At 45.9% G+C, this 21,264-nt stretch overlaps 3 protein-coding genes across 4 annotated transcripts in view; 2 read left to right on the top strand and 1 right to left on the bottom strand.

The window, feature by feature from the left end:
* celsr3 (cadherin, EGF LAG seven-pass G-type receptor 3) overlaps positions 1-9,659 on the top strand; it is a 92,126-nt gene extending 82,467 nt beyond the window's left edge. The window contains exons 32-37 of the mRNA XM_047331355.1: positions 273-370; positions 984-1,075; positions 1,241-1,414; positions 3,317-3,511; positions 4,778-5,831; positions 6,266-9,659. Of these exons, the coding sequence (XP_047187311.1) occupies positions 273-370; positions 984-1,075; positions 1,241-1,414; positions 3,317-3,511; positions 4,778-5,831; positions 6,266-6,293 (1,641 nt within the window). The 3' untranslated portion in view covers positions 6,294-9,659. The remainder of the gene's footprint in view (positions 1-272; positions 371-983; positions 1,076-1,240; positions 1,415-3,316; positions 3,512-4,777; positions 5,832-6,265) is intronic.
* Positions 9,660-10,142: 483 nt separating this feature from the next.
* Positions 10,143-13,687, bottom strand: LOC118317536. Of its 2 annotated transcripts, none has more exons than XM_035646336.2 (4): positions 13,078-13,687; positions 11,949-12,001; positions 11,613-11,781; positions 10,143-11,481 (listed from the first exon to the last, which is right to left on the bottom strand). In XM_035646336.2, exons 1-4 carry the CDS (start codon positions 13,301-13,303, stop codon positions 11,120-11,122), a joined length of 810 nt encoding a protein of 269 aa, XP_035502229.1. In that variant the 5' UTR covers positions 13,304-13,687; the 3' UTR covers positions 10,143-11,119. The 2 variants fall into 2 exon arrangements, with proteins under 2 accessions (XP_035502229.1, XP_035502230.1); XM_035646337.2 differs by having other exon boundaries at positions 13,099-13,682.
* A 47-nt stretch (positions 13,688-13,734) lies between these two features.
* Positions 13,735-20,834, top strand: wdr6 (WD repeat domain 6). The gene is made up of 6 exons (XM_035646301.2): positions 13,735-14,232; positions 14,494-14,658; positions 15,624-18,366; positions 18,813-18,890; positions 19,239-19,355; positions 19,656-20,834. Exons 1-6 carry the CDS (start codon positions 14,148-14,150, stop codon positions 20,677-20,679), a joined length of 4,212 nt encoding a protein of 1,403 aa, XP_035502194.2. The 5' UTR covers positions 13,735-14,147; the 3' UTR covers positions 20,680-20,834.
* Positions 20,835-21,264: the final 430 nt, after the last annotated feature.

The following is a 21,264-nucleotide window of genomic DNA, read 5'->3' as shown; positions in this document are numbered from 1 at the left end:
TAGTAATAGTAATAATAATAAATACTCATAATCTTCGTATACACAGAAAACCCCAATGCCATGAAGACATCCTTCATGCAGAAATAGATTTTGGAATTTTGGCCACTATGAAAATTAATTTTGACTCTTGATACTATGCTGTTTTTGGTGTAAATTTAAGGACAATGGCTGTTTTATGCTGTACTTATTGCTCCTAATAATAAAAAAAGACCTTTAAGATGTTCCCTATCTCAATAATCCATGTGTGTGTGTGTGTGTGTGTGTTTTTTAAGGCTCAGAATCCATATCACAACGCATCTCTGTTGGAGCAGAGCGGGCTGCACCGCATCACCCTGGGAACCTCCACCATCTCCTCTGTCAGCTCCGCCAGGTATATAACTCACAATAACACACACAAGTTCACACAGACAAACTCATGAAAACCTTTACTTTTCGAATTAGAAATGAAGTTGGAGGAAAAACCTCCACATTGTGACTGAAAGAGAACATGAAGAAAAAAGTTTTTCCTAATAGTTCAAGAGTAAATGGTTTAATACCAACGGCATCGGAGTGATAGATTAATATTGACTGAATGATGACTCGAAAGTCAAATAGAAATGTGTCAGGTTTCATTGAGTGCTTGTGGCATCCTGATCTGAGTTAAGTGGCTTCAGGGAGGAATTTCCCTCGTAATGTATTTTGTGGGTCAGTGGGGTAAAGATGAAGAAGATTGGATGGAACAATGGAGTTTACTGTATATAGAGCAACACTAATGTTCACTAAGAGGGGCTGTTGGTGTTCATGGCTCAGTGATTTTGTGTGCGTGTGTGTTTGTGTGTGTGGGGGGGGGGTCATGCAGTACCGTAGATACAGTGTGTGTGTGTGTGTGTGGTTGCTCTCCATTTTTATTTTGTATCAGCCTGCATAACTACATGTAGAAGATACTGTATGAGCGTGTATGCACATGCATGTGTGCGCTCACTGCTCTCCTCTTTATCCGTCAGAGAAAATCTCTTGGCTCGTCAGACTCTGGAACAAAACATTGTCCAGACTGGCGCGACAGACCTGGACGTAGCCATGTTTCACAGAGACGGAGGTAAACACACAAGCACACACACACACACACACACACACATAACATAATACACGTAATTCTCTCTTTTCCATAAATGACATTAACAATTCCTTACCTCATCTTCATACTTTTCCTCTGTCCCTCCTCTCACTTGTGTCCTATCTCTCCCTTCCTCCCTGCTTCCAGGTGAGGACTCGGACTCAGACTCAGACCTGTCAATGGAGGAGGAGCGCAGTCTCTCCATCCCGTCCTCTGAGAGCGAGGACAACGTACGACTCCGTGGACGCATCCAGCGGCGATTCAAGCGATCGAATCACAGTGAGCGCCTGCTCACCGAGCCCACCCACAACGGCACCAAAGGTAGACCAGCACTTTTTCAGATTTTCAGATGATTGAAGGCATTTGTTCTTGCAGTAAAGAAGCCAGTAACAATCGGTTGTCTAGTTTAAAGACACTCGATGAGAGCACGATTGAACCTGTTTCCGATGAGTAATGGGAAGGTCCCATCAAAATGTTTTGTAGAAGATAGGTGGGAAAGGGAGTCACAAGTTAGCACTAAACATTGTTTATATGCTTCGCAATTAAAATCTAAAAAACATTTTGAATATCAAATATTAATCTGCTCTCAGTAAAGAAAATCTTTGATTTACATCCGTTACGAGAACACACTCCTCTATAGGCAATTATAGAAACTTTTTTCCTCTTGTTTACCAATGATCCATAAATTCAGTGTATTCTAAATAACCAGTCTCTCCACGGCGTAGCTAAATACACTACTCCATCTTGTCCTCGTCTCTTCATCGCATCAGAAATGTTGGAAATAGCGTGTCTGGAAGGAGATGGGTTTTTAGTGGAATATTCCTTTAATTCAATTTATCCCCCATCCATCATCAGTTCCTTCTTCTCTAACCCTATCTCACCTCACATTAGACGAGATGTAGGTAGGACACAGGGATATCACAGGGATAGCACTTTTAGACAAACACTCATTCACAAACATTAATACAAGAAATGAAGAGCAGCCAGGTGACCTGACCTGCATGTGTTTGTCCCCTGCTGTAAAAAAAAACAGCGCGCACACATACAGCAACAGGAAATGGCAGTTCCATGAATCAATACCTTCTTTCTTCTGATACATGAAACATGAAAAGATGTCATCCATAATACATGAGTTAAAGCCCCTCAGTGTGTGATATAAATGTCATGCATATACAGCTTTCTGTGAAAGGTTTCACCCTGAGAAGCCAGACGTGCAAATCTATAAATCCATGTAGAAGTAATCAATACTTAGCTTAATAAGCCATCTGGATCACATGACCTCTGTTCAGAGTGAAGTGTGGATCCAGATGGTCAGTACAGTGCCATCAATTCATCAATGCAGGCGAACAGGTTGGTCGGAGCAGAGCAGGGTTTTGATTGAAAGGTCAGAACAGTTTCAAGATGGCGTCCTGTTCGTTGTGGCAAAGCGTCAAGCCCCTCATCGATACAGTAGAGCCAACAACTGAGCAAGGGTTCAATGGACACAACAATATCCACAACAAATAGAAGGAAGCTTGGTCTTAATTCAGGAGGCCATTGGACTTGTTCACTGCCAAAATACATGAACATTAGTGAGAGAAGACAGGTGACTGATATTTTCCTGGGGGGTCGTATGTGAGAACGCACAATTCCGCAAATGTAGCTCCAGACATTTTCTGTAAATGTTCCTTCCAGCCCCCTTGTAACATTTCCAGAAATTGTCCAAGTGAGCCCATGTGAGAATAAAAAAATCTCCTGGAATTCACTGCAAACGATTGGGCGTTTTGATGACTATAAACAAAAACTCTGCTTTGTCATCATGTCCTGCCTCCTTCCTTTACCCAGACGCCACAGAATGTGCCCGAAGTGTTCCTGTTGGTGTGACTTGTTTCAATCGGACAATCTCTGCCTGTGTTTGTCATATATGAAAGGAAAACACATAGAGCATATACTATATGTCTGCTGACACCTGCGAAGATGAATGTGGCATAAGAACAATACTGGCTTTATCGATAAATTATTTTAGCAATGACAGCAGTTGGTGATTTTCCCCACTTTACCACAATGTCTCCTTTTTAATTTAATTAACTACTAATGAGCTTTTGTGCTCGATCAGAAGTCATCGGTCAGGAGGCGCACGTTGGAAACAGATTTCACATTATGCTCATGCATGTCCCTGGAACGACCTATTTAAATTCCAATAACTGGAAAGTTGTTTTTTTTGTGTGTGTTTGTGTGTAACAGATCTGGATGGAAATGACCTTCTGTCCTACTGGCCAGCTTTGGATGAGTGCGAGACACACACCCTGCAGAAGTGGGGCTCAGAGCGCCCCCTGGGAGCAGATTACAGCAAGGACGCTGCCAACAACAACCAGCTTGATGCAGCGCTGACCAGCGGGGATGAGAATGGCCTCACCCAGCCACACAGGCACCGCAAGGGTGAGGAAAACACAAAAACAAACACACACACACACACACACACACACACACACAATATAAGTGGACGCTTTAAAAGGGATTTTTAATAATATTAAAATCAGTCATATTGTTTCTGGGTTTTTTTTGTTTGCCATGGCATTGCTAGTAAAATTCTTAAATTATAAGTCGGTGTGTTGAATATGAAACATTACTTAAAGAATATTAGATGAACATATAAAATCTGGTTTTCTTGAACAATAACTCAACAAAGATATATTTTTTCTTTCGCTCTTCTTCTCATTGCAATAAATATCTACTCGTCCACCAAGTCATATGATCCTTACATGTGCATCTATGAAGGCTAAAATAAAGTGAGATGGTTTTTTGGTTGTACATATTCTTATTTGAGTGTCTGACCTGTACAAATGTCTCGGGACATGGTGTCTGACTGATGCAGCTCTGTCACCAGGATGAAATGGGGCATTTTTATGGAGGCACTGACAGCTGTGTGGGCTGAATCAGCAACTGCATCATTTAAAACACAATAACTCAACAACCGAGACCTTGCACATTTAAACTGTTTCCAAGCCGCCGCCACGTGACCCAGCACCTAGTTACTGGTGCAAACAGAGCGTGCCCATGACGTGACGTGACTGTGGATCCCCATTCCAGTGCTGGAGTGGCCTGTTTGACAAAACATGACTGATTCAACACAGGCCCCTAAAAGCATGGGCGACACTTTTAAATATATATACTGTGCAGTTAGTGTACTCAGAATACATACATTTAAAATTGGCACGTGAGCACATACACATGAAGGTGCAGCACACATGCAAAGACAAACTGAGAGTGACACTCAAGTACCCTGGAGGCATGGGTGACATTTTAGGGAACGTATTACGACACAGAAATACACATGTACATGTACATGTGTACACCCACTCACACACACACACTTCATTCTTAAGTGTCCCTCAGGATTTCCAGATGGTATTTTGATTCATGAAATATTGAAGAATGAAGAAAGACTTAAAAATATCATTGATACGTCCAAAACACTTCCTCATCCTGCTCTTGTTCAGTCTTCATCCCGAGACTTCTCTCTCTTCTCTTCCCCTTCATCTCTCATCATTCTTCCTCAACCTACTGCTTTCTGCTGTCAAAACCCTTTTTTATTCCCCTGTGTGATCGAATCTAATTTCTTTCTATACATTTTGAATTATTTCTCCCCTTTTCTTCCACTTATTGCCCCTTCCCTCCCTTCATGTACATGTTGTCTTCTTCCAGGTATCCTGAAGAATCGTCTCGGCTGTCCTCCGGCACTCCAGGGTCTGTCCACCATGGGCCGTGTCCCCAGTGACCTCAACTGGTACAGAACCTCCACTCTGGGCCACCGAGGCGTTCCCGCTGCCTCCTACGGCCGCATGTACTCTGCCACAGCTGGCGCTGGTGGAGGCTCGGGCTCCCTGTCCCAGCCAGCTTCCCGCTACTCGTCCAGGGAGCACCTGGACTCTCTGACCAGGAGGCAGCTGTCCAGGGATCCACTCGGTAGGCAGACGGTTGGGGGTTCCAGGGACCGCCTGGACTCCAGGGGTTCCAGGGACAACTTGGATCTCTTGCCTAGGAGGAGAGAGCTGGGACTGGGGCAGGGTCCAGGGCTAGGGGGCCTGGGGCTCGATCACCAGCGGGTCTCATCATCCAGGGAAAACTTGTCGGGATCCAGGGACAGACTGGACAACCACCACGCGGGCAGCGTCCACGCCTCGAGGGAGGACTTGAGTGGAAACGGAGGAGCTGGAATGGAGGGATACCTCAGCGGCTCGAGGTCGCAGCTGAACACGTTGACGCGGCGGCAGGCCTCCTCCCGGGAGCACCTGGCGGGCTCGGCGATGAGCAGCAGGTCGAGGGAGCAGCTGGACACCAACGGAGTGGGAGCCGCGGCTCAGCCGTGTCGGGAGTGGCTTCGCACCCTGCCTCCCCGTCAGCCCTCACACCCCGACCAGCCTCCCTCCTCCTCTCCCCCGCCCCCGATTTCCGAGGAGCCCCAGCAGGATCAACTGCCCCCTTCAGCTCACGCCCGAGGCCGACTGGACTCAGCTCCTCAATGTAGGTATCCAGGTCAGACTGTCCCCCAAGTCGCAGGTTCAACTATAAGTCGACAGCCGTCCAGCGAGCACCTGGATATTCTGTCCTCCATCCTGGCGTCTTTCAGCTCCACTGTCCTCACTCCGCCCGCTCCCTCCTCGAACCCTGGGCCGAATGGCTCCGCCCACGGACCCTCCCCCTCTCCGCCGCACTCTGCCACCTCCCACAGCATATCTGAAGTCTCCCCCGACTCTGAGTAAGTTTTTTGCGTGTAAATAGATCTACCTTGACCTTCCCTCCCCCTGCCCCTTCATCTGCTTTTAACAGTAAACACAATTTTTAGATTTTACTTTCCTACGCCTTCTCCTCTGATTCCCTCTTCCTCAGCATTGTGTCTCAACTATTTTTCAGTCTTTTCCTCTTCTATCTTTCCTGTCTTTTTATCTCAACTCTCCTCAGCCGCCTCGTTCCCACTTTCTTGATCTTGCCCCTTGTGTCTCAGTCTGTTTCGCTCGGTCTTGAAGCTCCGTCTCCCTCCGCTCTCTTTGTCCTTTCGCCTCCAAGAGCTCATTTCCATTTTGCGGCAACATTTCCACTGTCAGCCGTGTGTGGAATTGAATTTACAGTGAGTTGAAGAGTTGATGCATGAACTTAAAAGATGACTCATTTTCCCTTTCCTTCACACTTCAGAGCCAACAGAAGTGAAGGACAGTCTTGATGACAGCCTCCGTATCCCTTTATGCACTGGGGATGGACGGACCGTAACCACTGGGGAAGCACCGGAAACAACTTTGGGACAGAGGAGACTCAGAGAGGGACAGAAAGGTTGAGAGTTCATCTGCTGAGGATAAGCGGATGTTTGTAGGCAGATAGTACTGTATAAAAAAAAGTTTTTCGAGTCATTCCGCCTACAGTAATCTCTGTCGTTTCTTCGGACGATGAGTCAACCGCCTCTAACTACCTAAAAGGACAAACACAAACTCCTCCGATTTCCACCGCAAACGTCAGCCTTCCAACATCCGCCTTGGAAAAAGGGAAAAACAAAAGAAAAGACTGTAAATAACATTTTTTATACATTTTGTATGTTTTTCATTGGAGATGAAAAAGAAAATCTCTCGTGATGTTTCTCTTTTGTTTAGTTTTTTTAATGACAGTGTCCATGTGAGGTCGTGAGTGAGGTTGGTATGAGTGCAGTCTCTGTTTGTCGCTGAGGGATAGATTTTCCCCTACAAAGGAAAAAAAAGAAAAAACAGTAAATCCTCAAATTTCTCCCAGAAAAAAAACCCCCCGTCAACTTTGTGTATAGCATCAGGGGCCCGGCAATAGTATCTGATGAGATTATCAAAACCACAGGGCGTGGTCTGAGGGGAAAATATCAGAGTAGCCAGAAGTGATTGTAAATAGAGGAAGGGATTATTGTGAAAGAAGAGAAATGATTGTGCAGAATAAGGTAAAAACACCGTATGAAGGTTCAGAGTTGGTGGTTCAGCTATTACAGGTCACTCACAAGTATCAGGGCGTCGGCTCTTTGGGGGAGATTGTGCTGTTTCGTGATCCGCCGTATGTGAATGTGACCTTGTCATCTGTCTGTGTATCTTTGTGCCTGGTGCTGTCTGACCCGGACCCCGTCAGTCGACTGGTATCACCAGACCATATCTCTTTGGTGGTCCGGGGACCTGGCAGGGCGGAGGCAGATATCCGTCTGCCTCTCAGCATGGGGCTGTGTCACGTAACAGCCATTTGAAGCCCCTCGAGGCATTTCTTCTGCCTTTTGGTGCATCACGCCTCGACCTGCCACAAGAGACGCCGCCGGACCAGCCGGATCTCTCCGGATCTCTCCGGATCTCTCCGGATCTGTCCGGCAGCGTCCGGGAGACTCATTTATCGAAGCTTCTCCAGCTGAAGGTCTCTGCGAATCCAAGCCAAAGGGACAACTGCTACAAAACATCAATGTTCCCAGGTTTTCTGTGGTGGAACTGACTCTTGCAGGGCGTGAACGCATACAGATGTAATTCACAGTTTTGTTTTAATCATGATTCTTTTTTGTTTTTTTTAAACAAATTGTTCCATTGAAACTTGTCTAAAGTGAAAGTGGCGGAGAGCATATCAGAGGGGGACATCATGAATCACATCTCACTGCGTGCGCTCATATATTGAAAGCAGACCTGCAGCACATATCCAGCATGCTATCCGTCTGAATATACAGTATTAGCTCATGTGCAAGGATTTTTTTTTGGAACTTGCTTGGCTGAATTGGCTGTGATGCTGTGAAATGACCTCAGAATCCCCTTCAAGTACGAGACGCTTCACAGAAAAGAGGCGCGAGCTCTAATCCTGCCCCCCAGTAAAACATCCGCCAGGAGACGTCATCGATGAGGAGGTCCACCACCAGAACACGCTCATACAGATTTGCTCTCGTCGTGTAGGCCGCTGTACAGGGATGTCGGTCTCGGCACCAGTCGGCGGAGGAGCGGAGCGTCAGATATGTCGCTGCTCAAAGCCTCTCGAGTGGTTCTGAGATGCAGGTTTGTGCTTCCTCACAGCTGCTGGAGCGAACACCGAGGACAGGCCTGAAGGAAACATCCCAGGCATGTGTAGGCAGAGCAGACAGGCAGGCCGTCCTCGCCAGTCACGAGAGGGATTAAGGGATTGTGAATAGCGTAAATATTTTTTGAATGCAAAAACAAACCGCAGAGGGTTATGAAAAGCGAAGGCAAAATGCGGTTTCCGCTCCGCCAGATTGTGTTGTCTGCGTCTGAACAAGCAGAGGGACGTGGTGACAGTCAGAAAAAACTTGGGACGAGAGACGAAGTGAATATAAGAAACATTTGAATCAGAACAGAGCGCAATGAGCATGAAAATGAAGAAATTAGACAAGACCAGACAAGCTCGGAAGGAGAACAAACCAGGTCAGAAACCGTGACTGTGTGCAAAATGTAAGTGCGGGGAGGAAAGGCGTGGACGTTGCTCATCGCAGAGAACAGCGTGAATAAGCACTTCACAAGTGTCGCTCTGACTTGTGCTGTCAGTCTCTCGCCTGGGGGGGGGGCTGACGAGTGACCTTCATTGAGGCAGTATTATTGCCAACGAGTGCTCCTGCAGGGGAACCCTGCCAACTAGCCAACATTGATTCCCTCTCACTCTTCCATTTCCATTTAGTTTTTTTCACCGGTCCAATTTTCCTTTTACCGACGATACCTTTAACTTGTACAGACATGATGAGATTTATTTTATTTATCGATAATTTATTGACATTGTACTGATCACTTATGTTGCCATTTTGTACGAGAGGCTGATGTTGCTGAAGTGTGTGTACTTTCTTTTTTTGTTCAAATGTTCCTTTTGTTCACATGTAACACGTTTCTGAGGATCTTGAGTTTGGGGGCAAGAAAAGAGGGGAATGTGAAGATAAGAATGCCGCAATTTACACACAGCGTTACAATCTGACGCAGGGCGAAGGATCATCACTGAGCTTTTAAACATTTCAAACGTTCGAAAGTTATTTCATTGGTTGTCTCCATCCAACCTCAGGTGTACACGTCTGTGGCATGTTTCACAGCACACAGCCCGTGTGTCTGCTCTCCAGACAGAATGTCAAACACATCCGTTCTCAAAGTGGAATACTGGGTGTCAATAGAGCATTTCTATCCCAAATCAAACCTTTTTTCTCCCTGTCCACACTTTTATAGATCCAAGGCTAAAGCTTCACGTGCACAGAGTCAGATCATTAACTGGTTGTTGAACTGCTTTCACACACGTCAGACAGCTGTCAGGAACTTCAGGTTGATATAGTTTGGACCAACAGACAGAAAGCCTGAGCTGGGACTAAAGCGTTGTGATGTGTTCTGAAAAAAAAAAAGAAAGAAGGGAAAGGAAAGACAGTGAGAGCACAGTGGGGAGAGGAGGAGGAGGTGGAGGGATGGGAGATTATGTTTTTGTTGGCTTGTGTGTTCCCTATGGGATGTCTCTATCTGGGATGTCTCTATCCCGCCGTCGGCAAGGGGTCGGTGGCATGGAAACAGCTGTTCCCTGTGACCGCAGGACCCAGAACAATGTTGGACATTAAAAAAAATGACATTCCTAAGACTGAGTTTTTATTCAGTGTGTGTGTGCGTGTGTGTGGTGCTTCATATTCACGAGAGCAGACATTTTTTACGAGCAGAAAAAAATCCCAAGCAAATCAGATCAGAGCAAACTCCCTGTCAGAGCGACATGTTTTTCCTGGAGGGCTTACCGTCGGACTTGTTTTGACTCTAAAAGTCACATTCAGAGGTGAACTGAGATGTTCGGCTGTCGCCTGGATTCACCAGGAAGAGTCTGCTCAAGACCGAAGCAGCCGGCTCAAACAGAATACTTGAATATACCTGATAATATGCACACAAAAAACAATACTGGTCGCAGCTGAACACATTAACTCCGAAGAAGGCCTCATCCCGGGAGCATCACGGAGACACTGTGAAATTCAAATGTCTGTGTCAAAACATCCGGATGGGGCCCAAAAGAAATGAATTAGGGGTGAAACGGTTCGGTATGTTTTCAGTACAGCAAAAAAGTGGAAATGCCAGAGAAATGTTTTAACATTTATTAAAACTAACATAATAGGGAATAGGACATTTTCGTACCTAAAGTTAGTTGTAGGGAGTAGTAGCCTCCCCAAATGTTGTGGAAAACCTTCCCAGAAGAGCAGATGAATGTCTGCATCACATGCAGGGATTTTGGTGTCTACATATATCTGGCCGTGGACTATAGGTTTCACCACCCACATATTCACATAGTTTCTTTCAATGATCTGTGGTCGGATCAATCTTTGTACCAAACGCAAATTTATTCACAAAGAAAAAAAAAAAAACTTCTAAAGCATACGTTTTCATGTTAACATGCAGTGCTAGAAGCTTTGCCGATTACATCTGTTTAAAGATTGTCTATTTAGAAAAATGGCGCTTCATTTCTACAACTGCAGTGATCAGATCAATCTCAGTACATCATTAAAACGATATTCTCCTCAGAGCAGCTTTACGGTCCTGAAGCATCAATGAATTTTGAAGCATCAATATAATAAATGACAGATTACAAAAAAAAATTTCACTCAGTTAATTTCTACAAGATGTGCAAAGTAACAGGTATTCACATTCCACGTGACTATTGTGTACTTGTATTGCTACAGTTAGTAGCTAGGTTTGACTTTGAATCTTTCCGATTCTCTCTTAAGGCTGTCTGGTAGAAAGATGGTCGTCACATTGAAGAGGGGTGGGTTGTATGTTCTTACCATTGGAATAAAAGAATATTTTGAAAATAGCAACAGTCGTACTTTTGTGTGGAGTGGAAGTAATCTTACTTCTGTTTTAGGCAGCAGTACATTTCCATATCCCTGATTCAGTCTTACTCATTTAGGCATCATTTGATCTGTGTGTAAAAACAGGTAATTTAAAGAACCCCCTCTTATCATTCAAATACAAACCAATGTACTGTATAAAAATAGTAATAGTTCCATGACATGTAGACAAAAGATTATACGAATGAAATAAAAACATCCATAAAACCACTTCATCCTGTCGGATCCGCTGTTTTCTCCTCTTCGTCGCTGCTTCCGGAGGAAGACGGCGGCACGTCCTCGCCCATCCGTTTTAACTTGGCTCTGTAGTACGCCTTCTTCATCCTGAAGGCCTTCTCCTTCTGCCGCGCCGCTCTCCTCTTCTCCCTCACCAGCTCCTGCTCCCAAGCCAGCAACTTCATCCTGTTCTCCCACTCCAGGATCTTCATCTGCTGCTGCTGCTCCAGGGCCTCGGTCCTCTGCTGGTGCTCCATCCGCGACAGGTCGACGGAGTCGTGCGGGGCCAGGCCGTGGCCGCCCTCCTCCGCCTCGCTGCCTGGCTGATGGAGACGCTGGCCAATGAGCCTGGAGGTGCCTGCGAGGTCAGAGTTCAAAAAAGGTCAGTGATGGGAACATGGTGCTCCTGACTCCGCTGGTCCAGCATATATGGTCTATATCGCAGTTCCAGTGAACGTGTTCATTCATAGCAGTTTTATCTGTGGGTACCTGGCGCTGTGAAGTAGGCAGAGGGAAACGTCACATCCTGCAGCTCGGCATTGTGGGAGGTGGAGTTGTTGGTGGGGCTGTGGTGCAGATCCGACCAGTCACTGCCTGTCATTCTGTCCAAGGTGTCCCGCTGGAGGCAGACGGACACTTGCTCCTTGCTGTCCTCGTGCTGAGAAGAATAGAACAAGTTTAAGTGGTTATGTCAAGCATTAGAAATCTTAGCTATCCATCACTATGAGCTGCTCCAGGTTTACGTCTCTGCTGCTCTTTGGTTTAAATTTCTACAAATGTGTCCAGAATATATGTACACCAAAACGACCGCTGTCAAATATTTACCCGATTGATGCTGCCGTTGATTTGCCCAGCGGCATTTATCATCATCACATTACCTGTGAATAAGCAAAAAACAACGTGAGGGTGGGGGGGCAGACAGGGAGGGACCGCGGGTGAGTGTGCTTCAGAAAGATGAACACAGAACGCCTCCTTCTGGTGGACCCAGGTACAACATCAGCTTCACGCAAAATATAATAAAATTGTTCAGACTTCGCCAGTAATGATAAATGGCTGCTAATGAGATATCTGAGTGCATGTGAGGCAGACGGATGTATTTTGGGGGTATAAATATGAAAGCTTGACAGATATGGATTTCTGGTGGACAATGCCAATACTGATATCCCTGACAAAATCTGTTCGGCGCTACAGTTTTGTAATTGATTCAGATGTCACTTTAAATGGGTCAAGAGAAAAGAGGAACTCTTACTTCCAAACTTTGACTTTACTTTACAAATGAATTTGAATGATTACCATGGTTGTTATTATTTATTTTTTGCATGAACTAACGTTAAGAACTGATCTTTAAACCCCATTTAAATGTCTCTGCAGCACGCTTTCCTGTTATTACAGTCGAGAAAGCCTTTGTAGTAATAATAATAAGTTCTTTAAAATGTTAATAATGTTTCTGTCAGGGTGCACATGTTTGAGGGTTTGACAGGTTCACCCTAAGTCTGGGGCAAACGAATCGATAAATATATCACTGTAATAGATTACAGGGTAGAACGTGTCTATAACTTATGATTATTATATGACTGACATGCCATATGAGTAAATAACACTTACAATATGTTAATGACATCATGATTCCTTTTTTTACTGTTATTACTGTTTACAACAGGTGTTTTTGATACTGGTGAACCACACCAGATATCTATAATTTCCTGGAACTGTATACTTCATGTGTGGCGCTGCAGGACGTATTTATTGTTGTCAAGCAGAAATCAGATTTATGTAAATAAATCACGCACATGGACAGGAGTCAGGGGAGAAGCTGCTGGAGCCAGTCACCAGATCAACTGCGACACAACACGACACACACACACACACACGAGCAGGGGTAAAACACCGACGAGCTGTCTGTCGCACATCGGGCACATTGTTTAAAAAACTCTAAAGTATTTGTCAGTCGAACCACTGAAGCGCGTGACGTCACCTTCCACCAGCTTGCGCACCGCCGCTTTGTGGCCGGCTCCCCCTGCGTGGCTGGTGAGCGCAGCCTCGCCCATGGTCTGCAGCTTGATGGATTTACAGCAGGCCCTGCACCGGGCGAAGTGGATGTCCTGCACGTCCTTCCGCAGCCAGTCCTTGTAGATTTCCTTGGCGAGCCAGGAGTCTTGGAATTTACATTTCCCAGGCATCGTTAGCTGTGAAGTTAGCTTGACCGCTACCTGACGGCCAGCCTCACCCCCACTACTCCTGCCGCCGCGACGCGTTCGCGGCAGCTCGGAAAGACCCCCTTACAGTTTTGGACCACTGGACATGTCGATGGAACTTACTCCTACAATTGGATGTAAAGTTCGGAGCTATTGCTGAAGTAGTAAAAGCAAACAACGAGCGACTACACAGGACGTCTATGATGCATAAAACAGGAAGCGTAAAAGAAAAAAATATATAATTCCATTTGGTGCTACAGTAAATAATCAAAATATATTAGGTTGTTTAACTAGAGTTTAAAAAAATGAACCAATAAGCAGAGAGTTACTTAGCCGATCAGTCATATTAATATCAGTGCCTATGATAGCCTCTAACTAAAAGTATTTTCTCCAGAAAACACCTAAAGGCAGCACAATTCCACTGCAGTTGGTCACATGTGTTACGTCCTCCAATGCAAACCCGGCTAGCCTATTTTCCAACCAATCAGCGATGGGAGAGATAGCAGCGTAACCTGATTGGTTAAACCGATATGCGGAAGTTAGAACATAAACACGTGTGCTCTGGTCGTTGGTTGCAAAGCGTAAATAACGATGTGTTTATGTAGATTTGAAACACATTTCAGAAGTGGCTGAAGCGTTTTGTTAGTTAAGTGTGTTGCGGCGTTGATATTAACCAGGAAAAGTCACTTTTTCTTTATGTTTAGTCACCAAACGACTCGAGGAGTGCTCTTGTTCGCTTGTTCTGCTAACTGAAAGGCTAACTGTACTGTACTCACCATCGTTCATTTTCCACCTTTCACAATGACATAAATAATTAAATAAAACAAATATGAATCATCAACAAATGGAGACAGCAGCCCTGGTGGCCCCAGTCACAGCTCTGGAGTTCCTTCAGGATGCATTTCTCCTGACAGGTAGGCAGCAGCGTTAACACTCTTAATGTTGTTGTTTTTTTTAATACTGCTTTATAATATTGTTCTTGGCTGAAACGGCTTTGTAATTACATAATTTTCTCTACTATATATACAAAGCTGTATTAGCCAAAAAGCTAGGCTCCTAAAAGTCTTCGGTGATACAATGTTGCTGTTGTACTACTACAGTGAATTTAGACTCAAAGGCTTTAAGGATTTTACAACACACGTGTAACGTAACTTTCTGTCGCCCCTCCTCGGCAGGTGAGGGTCCACTCTTGACAGTGTACAGTCTCCGGCCTCGTCCAAAAGCCTCAGCTTCACTGAGTGTGCTCCAACACTACAGAATCCACGGGGCGAGACCCAGAGGTCGGGCCGCCGTCCCAGGACAGAGCTCTGCCACAGGAACCTACGAGGAGAAGAAACATGGTTAGCACCAGCAGATGTAGTTTACTTTTTTTTCTCATTTCTGTTGCATTCAGCGAGGTTATCGTTTCCTTTTGTTATCATTTATTACAAACTGACAGGCAGATTTGAGCGAACTACGGTAGACAGACGAGCCTTTAAGAGAAGGAACTGGGGTCTAGGATCCTTACTAAAAGTGGACGTGCGCCCAGAAGCCCAAAAAGGTGTTCGCCCAAAAATATTCAGACTTATAAAAATGTGCGGACGCACACTTGTGCAAAATTCTCCCTTTATACATCACAGATCACCCACTAGTTTGCGTACGTGAATCAGCCTCATATCCCGCCCTGTACACGCCCATTTTTAACCATAAATAGTCAATGCAAATCATCCCATGAATGCAGATCCCTATATTAATGAGCCTGGCATCCAATTGTTCTTTTGTTACGGTGAATCATGGCGACAGGTGAAAAAAGAACAAAAAAACGACACTTCTCAGACACTGAGATAGACAGGCCTGTAGGGAGGTGGATGTCCAGAAGACAGCGTTATTTGGTGCCACAGCAGCGGGATCACGAATAAAAAGAAGCAGTGCTAGTTGCGACGTGTTGCGGCTGCTGTCAACTGTCAGTGGGACGGTGAGAACTTAGTGGTCCGATACTACATCCTTCTACTCCTTTACCAACATAGTATTTCATTTGTGTTGCTTGAGTATTATTTTAAATGTGCGACATAAATAATCTCATTCATTCAAGGTGGAGGCAAAGAGGACCATGTCCACAACCACCAAAAGATAAAGATGTGTTTGCAGAAGTTTTCATAAATCTCGGTTGATGGGAACATTGTCTTTAATTGTATGACATGAAAAACTGATCAGGGTTTGTGGAGCATTCGCTCACAATCCTCGAGTTATTTTTGGAGATGTTTTTCTGTTTGTTCACTGTCATACTGTATATTCACAATATGCCTTCTTATTTGTTGGTCCCTAGGACTGAGCTCTACCACAGAGCCCAACTTCCATGACCTTGCAGTGTTCGGGGGCAAGGCTGTGAGGCTGGTGAGGCTCCATGTGGATCTCCAGGGTGGGGACCATCTGCACTTGGAGATCTTGGGTCCCCTCATGGAGTTACAGGACTGGGCCCTGGATGTTCGCTGGCTTTCTGGACACAAAGACTCACTTCTCTGTGTGGCTTTAGCTCACAATAGTGCTCTTCTCCTGGATGTCAGTACAGGAACTGCCCTTGTTCTGCGCTCCTGTTTGGAGGGATGTCTGCTGTACTCCGCCCTCCTTCTAGTGGACAAATCTTGGGCGGATGCCGTCCTAGTAGGAGGGACTGTTTTCAACCAGCTGGTTCTCTGGAAGCCTGGTGATGGAGAGGCAGAGGGTTATTCCAAATGCAAAGCTCCAGTGGAGAGACGTCTCCTGGGGCACAGTGGGGTCATCTTCAACATCTCATACCTGCAGGAGAGGGGATGGCTGGCCTCAGCCTCTGATGATCGCAGTGTAAGGGTGTGGGGTGTGGGTGTTTTAGGGGGCCCTGGGGGTAAAATTGGGGACTTGAATCCAACTTGTTTAAGGGTCCTGTATGGACACCAGGCTAGGGTGTTCTCGGTGCGTCTCTCCCCTGGGAAAGTGTTCAGTGCGGGAGAGGATGGGGCCTGTTTAGCCTGGGACTGGGCTGGAGGTGGGAAGGTGGTTCGGACGTTGAAGGGCCACCGTGCAGGGGGTGTGCGTGCACTGGCAGTCAGCGAGGCGACTGGAGATGAGGAGAGATGGGTGGCAACAGGGGGGGCAGATGGAGGGGTGAGGTTGTGGAGGTTGAAGGAAACTGAGGAGAGTAAGGAGGAAACAGAGGAAGCAGTGACAGAAAACCTAACTGACCTGAAATTCCCTGACCACGTCATGCCTAAAGGGGTTTGTGTAGCAGGAGAAGAATATGAAAATGCAAGTTGGAGCCAGAGTAAGTTTGTGGTTTGCACTGACCAAGGAAGCGTCTTTCAACATCGCAATGGGCAGTGGGACATTTTATGGCAAGGGACTCCTGATTTTCAATCCTACTGTGTGATGGAAACAGTGTCCATCAATGTGAAAGACTCCACAGCCAAAGTAAATGTGTGTGCTGTTGGAAACCTCAGCGGCTCCATCCAGGTTTTCCCCATTTCTCATCCTCAATCTGGGATTCTTCTCACAGGAGGTTCAGGGAAGATCCACAGTCTTATTTGGCAAGAGGGAGAAGCATGCATGTGTTTGCTAGCATCAGGTGCCGAAGGACTTGTCTATCGCTGGTGTATAGATGTACGATTAAATGAAAACTGTTCCTTGTCTATAAATGCAAATCCTCTTCCTCCTTTCCTTCTTCCCCCTTGTGCCAAACGCTGGCTGTTGGCTGCAGTGTGTCTCCACTCCAGGTCACAGGAGGCGCTGTGGGTGTGCGGGGACAGGAGAGGGTCCCTGCTTTTGTTTCAAGAGGAAGGGAAAGTCGTGCAAAAGGCAGACGATGATGCGCAGGCAGATGAAGGTTTGGTGACAGGTATGGAACAAAGTCAAGATGCGGAAAATGGAAGAGATGGAGCTGGAGACTGCAGTATCATGGAGCAGAGAGAGAAAAATGAAATACCTGAACTACAGCTGCAACCTTTAAGCTGCCTGTTCGGCGTACATGGAAAACAGGGTGTGACATCAGTGTGCGAATACCAAGGACTCCTCTACAGCACTGGCAGGGATGGCTGTGTGAGAGTTTTTAGAGTCCAACTAACACCACCCGAAAAACCTGAGGAAATCAGAAAAAATAGTGCTGGAAAGACTTTAGAGGACAGAGAGCAGCTTCAGCTGGATGTTCTGAGAGTTCAGCGGGCCTGTAAGGGTATGGAGTGGCTGGAGAGAGTTTTGTTTCTTCCACCTGAAATTCCGGAGGAAGAGGGGGTCGGAGAGGAATGTGAGAACCACTCCAAGACAAAGCAGAGCTTTAGAGGAGAAGATTTACAGGCAGACAACAAGGCAAGAGAAGCCAGGTTTGTCATTGCTGGCTTCCACGCCATCCACTTTGTGGTCTGGGACCCAGTGAGACAGGAGAGGCTGTTTGCGGTGCCTTGTGGCGGGGGCCATCGCTCGTGGATTCTCTGGCCTTCCCACAAAAGGGTTTGGCCTGGATATGGAGCATTGGTCTTCATCAAACACGGGGCCGTCATGGCTTCGCGACCGCCTGGGGAGGAACCAACCTGGGCTGGGAGAACAGAACGGACTGGAGGATGGGGCCTGAGGGAGGGCATCCACGGGAGGGGGATTGGGTGTGTATGCAGGCTGGGGAGAATTGACAGAACTGGAAATGACGCTGCAACAACTGGAGATGTGACTGCAACTGAGAGAGAGCGAGGGCATTGGGAGGTGGTGGTGACGGGAGGAGAAGACACCAGCTTAAGTGTCCTGGCCGTACATCCGAACTCTGGCCACGTCAAAGTTCTCTCAGTTATTACAGACCACATCTCCAGCATACGGACAGTGGCGGCAGTGAAGCATCCAGCGGGACAGAGCAAACCGCAGTCTCTCTCTGTCTTGCTATTCTCAGCGGGCGGCCGGGCTCAGATGTGCTGTTACCGGCTGTTGATCGGCTGGGACGGGCAGAGATTGGTTCCCTGCTGCCAGGTGATCCAGGTGGCCAGTCACCGATTGGACGAACGGTGGGAGAAGAGGCGCAATCGCCACAAGACGGTGAAAATGGACCCAGAAACGAGGTGTGTTAATGATTATGGTGTCGGAGACACTGGCTGGAACTGATGAATATAAACACGCTGTGATGTCCCATCACCACAGTTACTTTCTGCACACATTAAGAGAATCACATCCACGGAGGAAAAAAAACCTTTTTCTCAATGTGATTTATTTTCTTGTTCTTTTGTCTTATTCACTTCACCCCCTTCGCTCTAGCACCCATCTCCACTATGGAAAAGACACATTCTGCAAAATATCTATAGACCGCGTGATCATTTATCCCCTTCTTTTTTTGCTGCATCTACTTCTGTGCTACCAGTAGAGTGTGTGTGTGTGTGTGTGTGTGTGTGTGTGTGTGTGTGTGTGTGTGTGTGTGTGTGTGTGTGTGTGTGTGTGTGTGTGTGTGTGTGTGTGTGTGTGTGTGTGTGTGTGTGTGTGTGTGTGTGTGTGTGTGTGTTTTTTTTTTCAGGTACATGTCTGTAGAAGTTGTGGACGAGAGGATGGACTGTGTTCTTCTGGCGCTGGCCTGCAGTGATGGAGCTGTCAGGTTGGTGTCCATCACAGTAAACCTGACACTTGCTCTCCACAGCAGGTGAAAAGAGAAACAAACAGAGTCTTTCCAGCTGCTATAAGGCTGTTCTCTTCACTGCAGCAATGGCGATAGTAACTCAACCTAAGATACAGTCTAAATGTGTTTCCTTACATCGCATGTGCCATGTGCCAGGCTTCTCAAATTCAATTTTTTCAATTTCATCCAAATACGAATAATGGGTTGTCATATCTCTCCCTTGAGATGCTGCTTCATCAATTTCTAATGATCTCGTGTTAGCTTATTCGTCTTCATAACATGCTGTCCACCCTGTCTCCTAACCTCCATCACTGTCTGTTTTTCCAGATTCTTCTCCGTCAGTGAAGCTAAACATCGCATTGATTTGTTGTGGGAGGCGTTCTACCACCAGCGCTGTGTGCTCAGTGTCGCCACCTGCAGCCTGGAGGATGAAAAAGGCAACAGGTCAGTCACGTTTCTTCCGCCCAGAATAAAAGAATGTATTCACCTTCTTTGTAACCTATGGTCTTGCTCAGAAAAACCCAACTGAAAGTGATAGTTTTGAATATTTTTTTTTAATGAGCACACTATTTTGGAAAACAGTAGTAACTCTGAAATTGAATATAGAAATACAATGTTAAAAGCTCAGAATATTGAAGTTAACTTTCAGTCGACAACATGTTAATGCTCATGCTCTACCTGTCTTGGGAAAATGTGAAGATATATATGTATATATATATATATTTAACTCTGTCCCTCTTTCAGGTATAAGCTGCTGTTCAGTGCAGCAACAGATGGAAAAATTGCAGTTTGGGATTTAACTGAAGCTTCTTCCTCAACCGATACTTCAATCAATGCTGCAGCTCCACCTTTCCCCTGCCTTGACATTCCTGCCCACCAGAGTGGCATCAACTCAGTCGCTGTTTGGGCAGAGAAACTGGCACTAAAACAGGATTGTTGGCTGGTAACTATTGCAAGTGGAGGGGATGATGGGCAGCTGACAGTGTCCACGATCAGGGTGCAGTACCCTGGAGACGGGAAGACTAGGGGAAGCAGAGAGTTTTCTCAGATTTCTGAGGCACAAATTTCTTCACCAACCCAGTTCCCACCCTCAAACAAGCTTCAGATCCATCTCCACGCCCACTCCCACATCCCACTGGCCCATGCTGCTCCTGTGACGGCCATAAAGCTCCTGACCCCAGGCATCATGTTCTCTACCTCTTCAGATCAGAGGGTTTGCCTGTGGAGGGTCTGCAGTACTGGTATCAGCCACAGAAGGACGCTGTGCTCCCATGTTGCAGACGCTGCAGGACTTGCAGTGTGGGAGGGGCAGATGATAGACAAGGATGAAGGAGATGAAAAGAGGAACACAACTTTTGAGTCTGAGGAGGAGATTGCAGTTTGGAGAGGAGAAGGGATTCGGACAGGATTAGAAACAGAGGGTGAGGAAGGTGGGAGGTTCAATAAGGAAACAGACGATGAGGCCAAAGGTGGAGAACCCGTTAAAGCAGCGAGCGAGACCAGTGATGAGAGAGAATGGGAGAAAAGAAATCAAACAGAGTCTGACAGTGTGGCTAAGAGAGAGAGTGAGGCAAACACTGAGTCAGGTTCTAGAGATTGCTGCGAGAGTAGGAAAAAGGGAGAGAAGACGGGATGGGTGCTGGTCTGTGGCCAGGGCCTCCAGCTATTCCGGGTCAGAAATACAAAGATGTTGACAGAGGAAAGAGTCAAAAGAGAGAAGAGACAAGTGAATCACAGAGTTGTGACTTTACAAGAAAAGACAATATAAGTGGAATCCGATAACCGCAGTGGTCTAAACAATAACTTTTTGCATGAACTTTAAAAAAACATTATTTATAAATAATCTGTAAAATGATAAGATTATAGCTGCATAATTGACAAGAACAGAAGGAAATAATACTAAATAAAGTTTTATTAGGTATACTTTCTGTGTCTGTGTTCTCTGAAAAGTAAATGTGTCCAAGTGTAGGAGGAGGAACGTTTTACACCCATCAAACGGTAAATTCACACTACTAAATTAATTAACTGTTTATTTCCTGTCTTTCACTGAACTTAATTTGCAACTCTGACATGCTATGGATAACCTTGCTACTAAGAAGATTGTCTTCATGTTAGAAGATTTGTCCTGTCATTTTCTCTATCAACACGTTTGATGAGGGACAGGGCAGTGACATTTCCTGTTTCTGACAAAACAAAAGCCTGATATGATGTCTGAACATGCTGGTGAGTTTGAAAAACCCCTGTAGGTGTTTGGTGAGTGATTATAGGGCTTGAAGTGTAAACAAAAGAAACTTATAATATTTGTTAAGCGATTTCATGTGGAACAACTGATGCGCGAACAACCTACACCAAG

The sequence above is a fragment of the Scophthalmus maximus genome, chromosome 3 (assembly GCF_022379125.1).
Source record: "Scophthalmus maximus strain ysfricsl-2021 chromosome 3, ASM2237912v1, whole genome shotgun sequence".
NCBI classification, from domain to species: domain Eukaryota; kingdom Metazoa; phylum Chordata; class Actinopteri; order Pleuronectiformes; family Scophthalmidae; genus Scophthalmus; species Scophthalmus maximus.
This window is presented reverse-complemented; position numbering and strand designations above follow the sequence as displayed.